The sequence below is a fragment of the Pan troglodytes genome, chromosome 20, assembly GCF_028858775.2.
Source record: "Pan troglodytes isolate AG18354 chromosome 20, NHGRI_mPanTro3-v2.0_pri, whole genome shotgun sequence".
In the NCBI taxonomy this organism is placed as follows: Eukaryota; Metazoa; Chordata; class Mammalia; order Primates; family Hominidae; genus Pan; species Pan troglodytes.
This window is the reverse complement of record NC_072418.2, coordinates 43,648,151-43,662,606: the sequence shown is the minus strand read 5'-3', so window position 1 is coordinate 43,662,606 and position 14,456 is coordinate 43,648,151. Positions and strand designations below refer to the sequence as shown.

Here is a 14,456-nt window from a genome sequence, read left to right as displayed (position 1 = left end):
CTTTGGGGAAGTTTATTACGAAGCATAACGAAATATTCTCCATCCCTCTAGGTTCTCGTCAAGGGGCGTGTGTTCAGACCCCGAAATTAAGTCCACATAAAAGGGTACATCTGGATGTTCTCCGCAGCCACGGTACCCCCGTGCCCCTCTCCCCACCCCGCACCCACCCCTACAGCCACCACAGCCCTCCTTTCAATCCTCCCGGGCGCAGCCCAGAAAACCCAAACAAAGGACCATAGACCGTCAAAGCCAAAGGGTTTATTATAGGTACATACAGTGTGCGCCCGCCACACCGCCCCACACCCCCGGGCCCCAGCGGCTTCTCCAGGCGGCCATGGGGACTGCCCACAACCCAATCCCCCGACTCCCCAGGGAGGTGCTCCAGCCAGAAGCATGCAGGGCTGGGCTTCCCCTCGCCCCTCCCCTCATGAAGTGGCATTTACAACTGGAGGGGGGAGGAGAGAGGAAAACAGTTTTGAGCTTTGACGCCCCTCCCATTAAAAGCCTTCGCGGATGCGGGGCGGGGGAGGAGGAGATCGACGTTTTGCAAAAATAAACTACGTCAGGAATTAACCACATGGCTCTGAGGCGGCGGAGTGCAGGGGGCTAGGGCCCCTTCACTCCCCCCTCCCAGACAGAGATCAAGGCAGCATTGGAAGTGAGGTAAAGGCGGGGAGGGGGTGTCCCCTCCCTGCCCCCTAGCACCCTGGATGGTCCAGGGGACCTCACCAGCGCCCCCGTGCCCATCCCTTGGGCAGAGAGGGGGGCAGGAATTACTGCCCCCACCACCCCAGCTTCTTGGGGCAGGATCTGCAGATCGGGGCTGGGGGCTTGGCTCAACTGGCCCCCTGCCCACCCCCATCAAGCTCAGTTATTGCATAAAAAGAAGGGACCCCCAGCACCTGGGGTGGGGGTGGTGAGTGGGAAGGGGCCGAGATATGGCTATAGGGGCAGCAATCTCCCCACCACTTCTTGGGGTGCAGGAGAAGTCCCCTCCTTTCCGGTGCCCACCATGTCACGCGTCCTCAATGTTGGAACTAGGGGCTCCCGCCCCTGCGGAAGAAAAAGTGTCTTTGTGCCCACAGTGCGGAAAAGAGGGGAGACGAGATGTGTCAGGTCCTGGGGGTGGGAAGTCACTTCCTGCGCCCGCTGGCCCTGCGATCCCCGCTTTCCCTCTTAGGGTTGCCCTCATCTGTGGATGAAGTAGTGGGTAGTGTCTGGCCCCAGCGGGCGATCTCTGCGTGTTCCGCCACCGAGGAAGCCACAGCCTCCAGCCAGCCGTTCATCTCCTCCTGGGGGAAGAAACAGGGCACAGAGGCCGTATTTGGAAGAGAGAAGCTGGAATAATAGGTGAATTTCAGATCAGACTACCCTCTCTGAAATTCCGTTTTCTCATCTATTAAAAAGGGATGATGATGATGATGCAGTTACATAGCAATATGTGCCAGGCTCTGTTCCAAACACTTTAGTGGATTAATTCCCTTAAACCTATGCAATAGGATTGTATATACTTCCTACTACAGAGATAAATGACACAAACAATGATAATAATATGGGCAGGCACTACTAGAGCACTGATATTTACTAGGCCCTGTGCTAATTATCAGTTTATCATGTATCAATTAAACATGGAGCAATTTAATTCTCACAGTAACCCTATGATAAGAAACTTTTTTTTTTTTTTTTTGAGACAGAGTCTTGCTCTGTCCCCCAGGCTGGAGTGCAATGGCTCGATGTCAGCTCACTGCAACCTCCATCTCCCAGGTTCAAGAGATTCTTGTGCCTCAGTCTCCTGAGTATCTGGGACTACAGGCACGTGCCACCATGCCTGGCTACTTTTTGTATTTTTAGTAGAGATGGGGTTTCGCCATGTTGGCCACACTGGTCTCGAACTCCTGACCTCAAATGATCTGCCCACCTCAGCCTCCCAAAGTGCTGGAATTACAGGTGTGAGGCACCATGCCAGGCCAAGAAACTATTTTTAATCTTCATTGTGCAGATAAGTAAAAGAAGGCATGTAGTGGGTAAAGGCCTACTTCTGGCCGGGTGTGGTGGCTCATGCCTGTAATCCCAGCACTTTGGGAGGCTGAGGCGGGTGGATCACCTGAGGTCAGGAGTTTGAGACCAGCCTGACCAACATGGAGAAACCCCGTCTCTACTAAAAATACATAAATTAGCCGGGCATGGTGGCGCAAGCCTGTAATCCCAGCCACCCAGGTAGCTGAGGCAGGAGAATCGCTTGAACCTGGGAAGTGGAGCTTGCAGTGAGCTGAGATTGCGCCATGGCACTCCAGCCTGGGCGACAAGAGAGAAACTCTGTCTCAAAAAAAAAAAAAAGCCCACTTCTTCATTGCATCTTGTGAAGATTGAATGAGATAACAAGTGTTAGTTATTACTCTCAACATCTCTTCAAACCACCTTTATGCTTGCCTCTCTCAGACCCCTCTTCCTCCTCTCCCCACAGGCCTGTGTGGCCCAGCCATGCGCTCTCCCACTTGGGTCCCTGCCCTGGCCGCGGCCTGGGCTACCCACCCAAGTAGCCAAAGGAATCTTTTTTTGTTTTGTTTTGTTTTGTTTGTTTGTTTTGTTTTGAGATGGAGTCTCGCTCTGTCGCTCAGGCTGGAGTGCAGTGGCGCAATCTCAGCTCACTGCAAGCTCCGCCTCCCAGGTTCAAGCCATTCTTCTGCCTCAGCCTCCCAAGTAGCTGGGACTACAGGCGCCCGCCACCATGCCCAGCTAATTTTTTTGTATTTTTAGTAGAGACGGGGTTTCACCGTGTCAGCCAGGATGGTCTCGATCTCCTGACCTTGTGATCTGCCCGCCTCGGCCTCCCAAACTGCTGGGATTACAGGCGTAAGCCACCGTGCCCGGCCTGTTTATTTTGGTTTTGAGATGGAGTTTTGCTCTTGTTGCCCAGGCTGGAGTGCAATGGCGCTATCTCAGCTCACTGCAACCTCTGCCTTCCGGGTTCAAGCAATCCTCCTGCCTCAGCCTCCCGAGTAGCTGGGATTACAGGCATGCACCATAAGAGATGGGGTTTCTCCATGTTGGTCAGGCTGGCCTCAAACTCCCGACCTCAGGTGATCCACCCGCCTCGGCCTCCCGAAGTGCTGGGATTACAGGCGTAAGCCACTGCGCCCAGCCGGGAATCTTTTTTACACATCACTGTAATCCCCCCTAGCTCTCCAGTGCCCTTAGGTAAAAAATCCAATCTCCTCCAAATGGCCCATCCTGTCCTGAGACACCTATCTCCTGGGAACCTTTCTGGGACCTTCTTCCATGAACTCTGTCCTCCAGCAGTTAACCCTTTGCAATACTGCACCTCTGGTCCTCTGCACTTGCAGTTCCCTCTACCTAGATCACCCACCCCCTCTTGTTTTTGAGACAGAATCTCACTCTGTCACCCAGCCTGGAGTGCCATAGCACAATCACAGCTCATTGTAGCCTTGACCTCCCTGGTTCAGGTGTTCCTTCCACTCGGCCTCCTGAGTAGCTGGGACCACAGGCATGTGCCACCACTCCTGGCTAATTTATTATTATTATTACCCATAGAGATGGGATCTTTCTGTGTTGCCCAGGCTGATCTTGAAGTCCTGGGCTCAAGCAGTCTCCTGCCTTGGCCTCCCAAAGTGCTGGGATTACAGGCATGAGCCATGGTGCCCAACCTGAATCACTCCTTTTTTTAGACCCCCACCGTCCCTCTGAATCACCCTTTTTATTTTTATTTTATTTTCGAAAGAAGTCTCGCTGTTGTCCCCCAGGCTTGAGTGCAATGGCTCCATTTCGGCTCACTGCAACCTCCGCCTTCTAGGTTCAAACGATTCTCCTGCCTCTGCCTCCCAAGTAGCTGGGATTAAGGCACCTGCCACCATGCCCAGTTAATTTTTGTATTTTTTAGTAGAGACGGGGTTTCACCATGTTGGCCAGGCTGGTCTCGAACTCCTGACCTCAGGAGTTCTGCCTGTCTTGGCCTCCCAAAGTACTGGGATTACAAGCGTGAGCCACCGCGCCTGGCCAAATCACCCCTTTTTAAAGCGAACTCCCTCCTATTCCAGTCTCACCTGAGTGACCACGGCAAAGATGTTGGACTTTGTCATCAGGATCTGCAGGCAGCCCTCCCTGAAGCCCTTCCCACTCCCCACTGGGTTAGGAACCTCCTTTGGGCTCTCAGTGCCTGTGGGCTTTCCCATTACAGCCCTGATAACTCTGGCCTGTGAGTGACCCTTCTCACAGCCCCATCACTCTGGGTCAGGAGCCAGACAGCCAGGTCATTACTGAGGTCCACACAGAGGGAGGAAAGGACCAGATCTCACCTCATCTTTTGCCTGGAGCAAAAACTCACTGCCATCCTGGGTCCTGCAGGAAGGGACACAGGACTTGAGAGATCTGGGGAAACGGCCCAGGCCACCTGCCCACCAAGTGTCCCCCAGGGAAGCCAGGGTCCCACTGGGAGTTGAAGCTGAGCCTTGGATCCCTCCCTCCTGCCCATTGGGGGGCTCACTGGAGCTTGAAGACATGCTTCTTTTTCTTGTAGTCACTAGCCACCTCGCTGGTGGCCTTGTGCAGGCTGAGCAGCGGTTCCCCACCGTGTGTGCTCCCGGATGCCGGGCCCTTGGAGTCCTTGTAGAAGCCCAGTTCCCCCTTACTAAGCACACAGTACAGGCTCACCCACGACCTGGAGCGACAAGATGGAGCTCAAGGCAGAGCCGCAGCACTCTGCCTAATAACTCTTCATTAACATCCTCAAGGGCTGAATATGTCTGAGCCTTCCTACCTCTGGACCTTTGCGCCCTAGTTGCGCCCTAGTTGGGCCTAAAATGCTCTTCCTTAAGGCTGTTGCTGCCCTGAGGGGAGCATCTAAGTCTCTCAGTATCAAGCCTTTGCCCAGGCTGAGATTTCCCTTCCTTATCCCCTCCCATACTGAATTTCCTGAAGGTAAGTCTTAAACTGTCTCCTCCATAAGCCTTTGCTCCACTCAATCCTCCCCACTCATGGAGCTTTCTCAAGGGAAGTCTATTGGTCTACTGTCTGGAATAAAGAATTCCTGTCTCTCCAGTCATCCAAAGCCTCGATCCTGGAGGAATCCCTCCAAAAGCAAGACATACTAGGTGCCCTTGTTTATTCCTACCTTGGCATTAGGTACGAGGAAGAAAGACCACCTACAGATTCCACTAGCAAAATCTGAATCTGTCCTGCCCACTTCATATCTTGGGACTCACTCCATTACTGGCCGGTGATACCCCTTTTTGGCTCCACTTGTCCCCTGATTCTGCCTCTCAGTTGGACAAAAAGAGGGTGGACAAGCAGGAGCTGGACTCCCCAAGAGCAGGCACATCATGGCTAGACCCTCATTTGGAAACCTGTATGAGATGACTCCCCCTTCCCAACCCCTACCCTCATTAGTTTGGGCTCTGCCCGTTTTCGGACCCTCCCCCAATTTGAAACTTCAAGGGTAGACCCACCCCACTCATTGGTTGAGTGACCTCTCCAAGCTCCACGACAAGCCATTGAAACCTTCTCAACTAGATGCCTCCCTCTTTGCTATTTAGCTAATCAACTCCTGGGTTGGTTGCTAAGAGGTTAGGTTCCAATTTACTCACTTTCAGAACATTTTCCTTCTGTTCCCACCTAAGCTCTACCCATCATCCATTAGATGCACTAACCTTAGGTCCTACCCCTTCCTGTTCATTGGTTGGAATCATCAAAGTTGAGCCCCACCCCTCATCTGGCCCCATCTACTACCCCTACGGGTTGGAGGGCCTGACGTTAAACCACACCCCCTCCTGCTCATTGGTTGGCTTTCTTGATTTAAGCCACCACCACCCCCCCAGCTCTGGCCCCACCTACTACCCCCACCTGCTGGAGGGCCTGAAGTTGAGCCACACCCCCTCCTCAGTCCCACCGCTCCACGCAATGGTCACCCTGAGCCTGAGACCCACCTTCCAAAGCCCCGCCCACACGCTCACCGGTTGGACGACTTGCGGTTAGCGTCGAGCTCGCGCTTGCGCAGTAGGAAGCCCTCGTGCTGCACTGTGTGAGTGGGCGGTGGCGGAGGCGCGGGGGCGGAGCCGCCCTGGGCCGGGGCGGAGCGCGAGCGCCGGCTTCCCCCGCCCTCACCACCCTCTCTGGGCCGCGGCCGCCGTCGCGGCTTGGGCCGGTCCCGCGCCCGGGGCCGGTCCGGCCGAGGTGTCCGCTCGGGCAGCTCAAGCCCGTTGGGCAGGCGACCTGGGGGAAGCTCGCGTGGCTGAGGCAGCGGCGGCTGTGTGAAGGGAGGGGGAAGAGGGGTGCTGTCCATGGAGAGGGTGTGGGGGTCATCTGTTTGGGGGAGTCATGGGTCTGGGGTCCCATCTGTCTACAGGGCCATTTGTCTCGGAGGCGAGTATGGGAGGACCTCAGGGTTGGAGGCCCAATTCTTAGGGCCCCATGGGTCTTGGGAGTGAGTCTGTTAGGACTCATTGGTTTGGAATCCCTCTCGGTGGTGGGAAGAGGCAGCCAGATCTCTGGAGGTGGGGGTGCAAGCAGGGCGTGTCCCCACTGTCTGCAGGAGGAACCTGGGGCTTCCTTCTGTGTGTGTGTGTGTATGAGGCTATGAAGAAATTTGGGACCCCACTGGGCTGAAGAAATACGGAGTCCAGGACAGATGTGGGAAGAGTCTGTGTGTGTGTCTGTGTGTGTGTGTCTGTGTGTGTGTGTGTGTGTCTGTCTGTGGAGGGGGAGTAGGGGTCTCTTAGGTAGGTGCCCCGTCTTTCTAAGGGGGACATTTTCAGATTCTGGGGACCCTGAGAGTCCATGCTGTCTCTGCAGGGTCCAGGTAGGGAATGGGTCCTGCCAGGGCTAGGCACTGGCTGTTTCTGAGATCCTGCCTCCTGCTCTGAAAAAGGGGTCCTCGTATCCCCACCCATCCGAGGCTCAACTTACCCCAGCAGGCAGCCCTGGGCCTGCCTCTTTCTCCTGCAGCTGTTCCACAATGTCAGCCAGGGTGGCCTTCCTGGGGGATGGGGGACAGAAAGACCCAATGAAACCAGGGTTCCTTCTCCCACGGACCTGTCTGGCTGGGCAGAGGAGCCTCCACTTCTTAGCTGGAAGTGCCAGGCCCCTGCCCACTTCTGCAGCTGTTTCTCTCAGATGCCCGCCTTAGGTACCACAGGTGTTTGGGACGTGTCTGCTGAATGGAAGACCAAACCTCTCGCCCCTTTGAATTTTTTTTTTTTTTTTTGAGACGGAGTCTTGCTCTGTTGCCCAGGCTGGAGTGTAGTGGTGCATGATCTCGGCTCACTGCAACCTCTGCCTCCTGTGTTGAAGCGATTCCCCTGTCTCAGCCTCCCAAGTAGCTGGTACTACAGGCGTGCGCCACCATGCCGGCTAATTTTTGCATTTTTAGTAGAGACAGGGTTTTGCTATATTGGCCAGGTTGGTCTCGAACTTCTGACCTCAAGTGATCCGCCCACCTCAGCCTCCCAAAGTGCTGAGATTACAGGCGTGAGCCACCGCGCCCAGATGCCCCTTTGAATTTTAAGCAGCACAAAGAACAACTTGCAAACGTTGCCTTTCTCCACCCACCGCTGACTCTCCAGTCCCCCGATCGCCCCCATTCCAGCCCAGATAATTCTGGGTCATCATTGATGACAAGCCTGTTTTTCTCAATGGACTGTGAGTCTCTAAAGTCAGGGATGGGACTGGTTCAGTCACCGCTCGACTCAGCACATGCCAGGCAGAGTGGGCACTCAGCAAATGTTCATGAAATGTGAAATTTAAAAAGAATCAAGAAGTCATTGTCTCCTGACCAAAGGCCTCTTTCTGGAGACACACACAGCTGACTGGACAGATCTGCACAACACACACTGGCCAACTCTGGATTCTGAAAGTCCTGGTTCGTTTAAGCTGAGTGACTTGCCCTTTTTGTGCCTCAGTTGCCCTAGTCATACAATGGAGAAGACAACAGCCCCCACTTCATAAGGCTGCTGAGAGAATTGTGATAAAGGGTCTCCTCTCCAATCAAGGAGGTGAGGGTTCCACCATTAGCCCAGTGGGCAAACTGAGGCACAGAGAGGACAAAATCCCTGCCTCGGGGTACCCGGGAGACTTGATGCAGGAGTCACAACCCAGGGGCCGAGAACCTACGTCTGGAGAAAGGCAGTCTGCCTTTTCTTTCAACAGGAAGGGCTCCCCTTTCTGTGTAACAATGGGCACATCGATTATCTTGCAGCTTCAGTTTACACCTCTGCAAAATGGGTACCGCGGCGATATCTCCTTCTTTGGGAAGTTCTGAGCCCTGAAGCCCTTTCACTGGGCCTGAGGGGTTCTAGGAGCTCTCCGCTTTCCCCTCCCCTCACTTTCTGGTCATAAGGCGGGCACCTCACCCCTTGACCAGGTCTCCTCTGATGGGCATCTCCTGTTCGCTGGACTCCTGCCGCTCCAAGCGCCGCTCACGCCGCTCGCGCCGCCGCTCCATCTGCTCGTAGCGGCCCAGGGTAAGGCTGTGTGCCGCCTCGTGCTCCGCTGACTCCTGCCGCTCCGGCCGCCGCCTCCGCGCAGCCTCCTCGGATTGATCGACTGACTCTTGCCGCTCGGGCCGCCGCCTCCTGGGCAGCTCCTCCGCGCGATCAGCTGACTCCTGGCGCTCCGGTCGTGGCCGCACCTGCTCCGCCGCCGCGGGGGTCACGGGGGTCTCCGCCGCGTCCTCTGGTGCGGCCGGCAGGGCCGCGGGCTCCACCCTCCCCGGGATCTCCGGCAGCCGGTCAATGCGCGGCTGGAGGCGCTCGGGCTTGAGCTCCTGGCGCACATACCCCACCCGAGTCCGCACCTCGGCCGAGAGCGTGTCCGAGGCTCGGCGGGCCAGGGGCTCCAAGCCCCTTTCATAGCCCCCTGGCCGCAGCAGGGGCGCCGCCTTGGCCGCCAGTTCCGTGGGGTCCCCAAAGAACTTGCGCCCCAGCAGTGGGGTAGGCGGCTGCTTGCTCTGTTCCGCTTTGATTTTCTCGATCTGAGGATGGAGGGACCAGGGTTAGGTTGGAGGCGTGGGGCCGGGGCAGGGTAAGGGGGAGGTCCGGGGAGGCGGCCTGGGTTTTCTGCCTCATCACTCAATTGATCAGTTCCTTGAAAAAGCAAGGTGTCCAGGCCTGTGCGATGCTTTGCTCTCTGCCAAGAACTTAAAGCCTATTCTCTCCGGCAAACACCTATTGCTCTTTTAAGAATTGGCTAAATCACTTTTTTTTAAATTGGGTAAATCAATTGCTCTGCGTGCCTTTCTGACTCCCATTTCTCCTTCCTTAATGTCCCCCCACCCAGGACTTTAAGACTTTATTTATTTATTTATTTATTTATTTATTTATTTATTTATTTATTTTTGAGACAGTCTTGCTCTGTCGCCCAGGCTGGAGTGCAAGCGGCAAGATCATATCTCATTGCAGCCTTGACCTCCAGTGCTCAAGTGATCCTCGAGTCTCAGTCACCCCTCTGAGTAGCTGGGACTACAGGCATGTGCCATCACGCCTGGCTGTTTTTTCTTTGTTTGCTTTTGGTTTTGGTAGAGACGGGTTCTCAGTATGTTGCCAAGGCTGGTCTTGAACTCCTGGGTTCAAGTGATCCTCCTGCCTAGGCTTCCAAAGAGAGTACTGGTGTGAGCCACCCCACCCAGACTTTAAGCGGTTTTTTTTTTTTTTTTTTAATTGTTGTTGTTGTTTTGAGATGGAGTCTTGTTCTGTTACCCAGGCAGTGGCACGATCTTGGTTCACTGCAACCTCTGCCTCCCAAGTTCAAGTGATTATCCTGCCTCAGCCTCCCGAGTAGCTGGGATTACAGGCGTGCACCACCACGCCCAGCTAATTTTTGCATTTTTAGTAGAGATGGGGTTTCACCACGTTGGCCAGGCTGGTCTCAAACTCCTGGCCTCAAGTGATCCACCCATCTTGGTATCCCAAAATGCTGGGACTACAGGCATGAGCCATCACACCTGGCCTAATCCTTTTTATTACTACAATCTCTTCACCTAATTATTCAAGTCTCAGAATAGAATCCCCCAGGCCAGTTCCCCCTCCCACTCCCCCATCCCAGGCACTATCCCTCTGCTTGTTCTTCCCCTATCACATCCCTGACATTCTGGGCTGTCACTGGTGACAGGTCTGTCCCTCTGCTCCACTGGGAGCCTAGCAAGAGTCTGTCTTGGCACTCACACAACACAGGACCAAGCACCACGTCTCGGTGTGTCTGTCTCATATAGAGCCATGGGTGTGGGGGTCTTGGTGGGGGTGGGGGTAATGGGGCAGTATCTGGGGAGCTGACCGTGGTCAGGCGCCGCAGAGAGCTGAACCTCTCTTCCCAGGCTGCAGCCGCTTTGCGGAAGGCCTCATGTCGCCGGATAAGCTGCTCCACCTCATCCACGCTGCTGCCCAGCTCCCGGCTCTGCAGGAGCGGCTCCTGGGCTGTCAGCCAGGCATCAGCCACCACCGCCTCCTGGGCAAACTGGTGCACCTCCAGCACTGAGGAGGGGCATGCAGGGTAAGGATTCTGGGGCATCTGGGGCCCTTCCTGGGGGCAATGGCTGTTTCCCCTGGCCTTCCACACCCCTCCGGCTTTCCATACCCCAGCCCTGCCATCCTGGGCTCTGCAGGAATGGCAGAGGCTGGGGCTATTTCAGTGGGCATCATTCCTCCTTTCTGACTCCCATTCCTCCTTCCTTAATGTCCTCCCACCCAGGACTTTAAGACTTTTTTTTCAAGGGTGGGTATTCAATGGCAAGGCAGCCCCCTTGTCCACCCTTCCAGGCCCTTATGTTTGCTTCTGGAGACCCATGGGTAGGGTGCAAAGCATGCTCCTGTCACCCTCTGGGCCTTGGCTGGACAGGCTGGAGCATGTCCCTGTGCCCTTGAACCACGTGTGCCTGGGCCCCCACTCACTCTGCTGCAGCCACTCCCAATGGCGGTCCCACTTTTCCGACACCTCCTCCTTCCTGGTTCCCAGCTTGTCCAGCTGTGCCTGGATCTGGGAGTGGCAGGTGGGTGGGAGGGAAGTCAGGGTGTGGAATGGCTTCCACCCCAATGTGCCCGGGTGGCAGAGGGGGACCCCCTCCCTGCTCCCCACCTCATCAGCCATGGCACTTTTGTTGAGCAGCAGAGATCGCCCCAGCTCCTGGCAGGTGGTCAGCTCAGGCACCCGTGCCTCCAGCTCAGTCTTCAGGCCCTGGTGGTAGTTCATGAGCACCTCCACTGATGACACGTCCCTGCAGTGGGTGGCAGGCAGGGATCTGAGCCACAGGGAGCCTCCTCAGCCTGCCCCATACATGTGGCTCCTGGTGACCCCAAATCCTTGAGGCTGACATCCCATACCACCTCAAGACACCTACTTTTTCTTTTCTTTTCTTTTTTTTTTTTTTTTGAGATAAAGTCTCACCCTATGGCCCAGGCTGGAGTGCAGTGGGGCGATCTCGGCTCACTGCAAACTCCACCTCCTGAGTTCAGGCGATTCTCCTGCCTCAGCCTCCTGAGTAGCTGGGATTACAGGCACCTGCCACCACGCCCAGATAATTTTTATATTTTTAGTAGAGATGGGGTTTCTCCATGTTGGCCAGGCTGGTCTTGAACTCCTGACCTCAGGTGATCCTCCCATCTCAGCCTCTCAAAGTGCTGGGATTACAGGCGTGAGTCACCAAACCAGACGGAGACACCTACTTGCGATGACCAAATTCTGAGGGTCCATGGTTCACTAATTCAATGATTCAAATTTTCCAAGTTTCTAAAATTTCACACTTTGGTGATTCTAACCTTCTAGGATTTCAAGATCCAAATTTTCCTTTTTTTTTTTTAATAGGGTCTTGCTCTGTTGCCCAGACTGGAGTGCAGTGGCAAGATTGCAGCTCACTTCAGTCTCAACCTCCTGGGCTCATGCAATCCTCCTGCCTCAGCCTCCTGAGTAGCGGGGACCACAGGTGCACACCATCACACCCAACTAATTTTTCATTTTCTGTAGAGACAGGGTCTTGCTATGTTGCCCAGGCTGGTCTCAAACCCCTGGGCTCAAGCAATCCACCTGCCTCAGCCTCCCAAAGTTCAAGGCTATGGGCATAAGCCACCACACCCAGCCAAGATCCAAATTTTCTTTTTCTAGCTATGCTTCTGAAGGTTCCACTAGCCAATGATTTTAACGTTCCAAGTCTGTGCTCTCCAAGGCAGTAGCCACTAGACATGTGAGCACTTGAAATGTGGCCAGTCTGAATTTTGGTGTAAAGTGTAAAATGCACACCAGATTTTGTGGAGTTAATGTAAAAAAGAATGTAAAATGTCTCATTAATAGTTTTTTGTTGTTGTTGTGCAGTGGTGCGATTTCCGCTCACTGCAACCTCCCCCTTCTAGGTAGGTTCAAGCGATTCCCCTGCCTCAGCTTCCTGAGTAGCTGGGATTACAGGTGCCTGCCACCATGCCTGGCTAATTTTTTTTGTATTTTTAGTAGAAACGGAGTTTCAACATGTTTGTCAGGCTGGTCTCAAACTCCTGACCTCAGGTGATCCGCCTGCCTAGGCCTCCCAAAGTGCAGGGATTACAGGCGTGAGCCACCGCACCCAGCCTTTGTTTGTTTGTTTGTTTTTGAGACAGAGATTTGCTCTTCTTGCCCAGGCTGGAGTGCAATGGCGTGATCTTGGCTCACTGCAGCCTCCACCTTCTGGGTTCAAGCAATTCTCCTGCCTCAGCCTCCCGAGTAGCTGGGATTACAGGTGCCCGCCACCAAGCCTGGCTAATTTTTTGTTCTGTATTTTCAGTAGAGATGGATTTTTGGCATGTTGGCCAAGCTGGTCTCGAACTTCTGGCCTCAGGTGATCTGCCTGCCTTAGCCTCCCAATCTCAGCCGAGATTACAGGCATGAGCCACTGCGCCCGGCCTCATTAATAGTTTTGTTTCTTTGTTTTGTTTGTTGTTGTTTTTGAGACGGAGTCTCATTCTGTCACCCAGGCTGGACTGCAGTGGTGCGATCTCCACTTGGCTGAGATTGGGAGGCTGAGGCGGGCGGATCACCTGAGGCCAGAAGTTCGAGACTGCCTGGCCTCATTAATAGTTTTAATATTGACTACCTGTTGAAGTGATAATACTTTGGGTATGTCAGGTTAAATAAAAATGTATTACTAAAATTAAGTTTCATTTGCTTTGCTTTGTTAGTATGGCCACAAGAAGATTTTAAAGTATATATGTGGCTCGCATTTGTGGCTCGTGTTATATAACTATTGGACAGCACCATTCTAAGCCATCTTATGTCCAAAACAAATTCCAAGTTTCTGAAGGTTCCATCAGTTGGCAATCATAGCTTCATGCTATGGTTTGAATCTACCACCTAGGCTTAAGTGATCCTCCTGGCTTAGCCTCCAGGGTAGCTGGGACTACAGGCATGCACCACAATGCACAGCTAATTAAAAAAAAAATTTTTTTTTTAAGACAGAATCTCGCTCTGTCACCCAGGCTGGAGTGAAATGGCATAATCATGGCTCACTGCAGCCTGACCCTCCTGGACTCAAGTGATCCTCCTCCCTCAGACTCCCAAGTAGCTGGGACAACAGGCATGCACACCACCATGCTTGACTAATTTTTTTCTTTTTTGTAGAGATGGGGTCTCACTATGTTGTGTAGGGTAGTCTCAAACTCCTGGCCTCAAGTGATCCTCTTGCCTTGGCCTCCCAGTGTTGGGATTACAGGCGTGAGCCACCTCTTTTGGCTAGATTGGCCAAATGTTGATGGTTGTTCAAGCCAAGTGTTCACGATACACATGTGGGTTACCTTTACTTCCCTGTATATTTAATTTTTTTTTTTTTTGAGATGGAATTTCGCTCTTGTTGCCCAGGCTGGAGTGCAATGGCACAATCTTGGCTCACCGCAACCTCCGCCTCCTGGGTTCAAGCAATTCTGCCTCAGCCTCCCAAGTAGCTGGGATTACAGGCATGTGCCACCACACCCGGCTAAGTTTGTATTTTTAGTAGAGATGAGGTTTCTCTATGTTGGTCAGGCTGCTCTCGAACTCCCGACCTCAAGTGATCCACCCACCTCAGCCTCCCAAAATGCTGGGATTACAGGTGTGAGCCACTGTGCCCAGCCTTTTTTTTTTTTTTTTTTGACACGGAGTCTCGCTCTGTTGCCCAGGCTGGAGTGCAGTGGTACGATCTCAGCACACTGCAACCTCCACCTTCCAGGTTCAAGCAATTCTCCTGCCTCAGCCTCCCCAGTAGCTGGGATTACAGGCACATGCCACAACACCCAGCTAATTTTTGTATTTTTAGTAGAGGCGGGGTTTCGCCACATTGGCCAGGCTGGTCTCAAAGTCCTGTCCTCAAGTGATCCACCCGCCTTGGCCTCCCAAAGTGCTGGGATGACAGGTATGAGCCACCATGCCCGGCCTATTTTTCTCAAATGTACACATCACATCACTCCACTCTGCTCTAAACTCTCACATGGCTCCCACGTTCCTCATAGAGAAGGCATGCT

General features: G+C 53.8%; 1 protein-coding gene across 5 annotated transcripts in view; it reads right to left on the bottom strand.

Moving 5' to 3' along the window:
- Positions 1-243: 243 nt before the first annotated feature.
- The window catches only part of SPTBN4 (spectrin beta, non-erythrocytic 4), a 108,493-nt gene continuing 94,280 nt past the window's right edge, over positions 244-14,456 (bottom strand). For 2 of the 5 annotated variants that reach the window (XM_016935994.4, XM_063801699.1), the window contains exons 28-36: positions 11,077-11,215; positions 10,893-10,977; positions 10,279-10,475; positions 8,361-8,980; positions 6,919-6,988; positions 5,967-6,259; positions 4,502-4,675; positions 4,314-4,356; positions 244-1,292 (exon numbers count right to left, since the gene is read on the bottom strand). In XM_016935994.4, the coding sequence (XP_016791483.2) occupies positions 1,134-1,292; positions 4,314-4,356; positions 4,502-4,675; positions 5,967-6,259; positions 6,919-6,988; positions 8,361-8,980; positions 10,279-10,475; positions 10,893-10,977; positions 11,077-11,215 (1,780 nt within the window). In that variant the 3' untranslated portion in view covers positions 244-1,133. Of the gene's footprint in view, positions 1,293-4,313; positions 4,357-4,501; positions 4,676-5,939; positions 6,260-6,918; positions 6,989-8,360; positions 8,981-9,369; positions 9,597-10,278; positions 10,476-10,892; positions 10,978-11,076; positions 11,216-14,456 lie in introns of those variants that run through there. The other 3 variants (XR_010153874.1, XM_054673188.2, XM_054673189.2) reach the window with 3 other exon arrangements.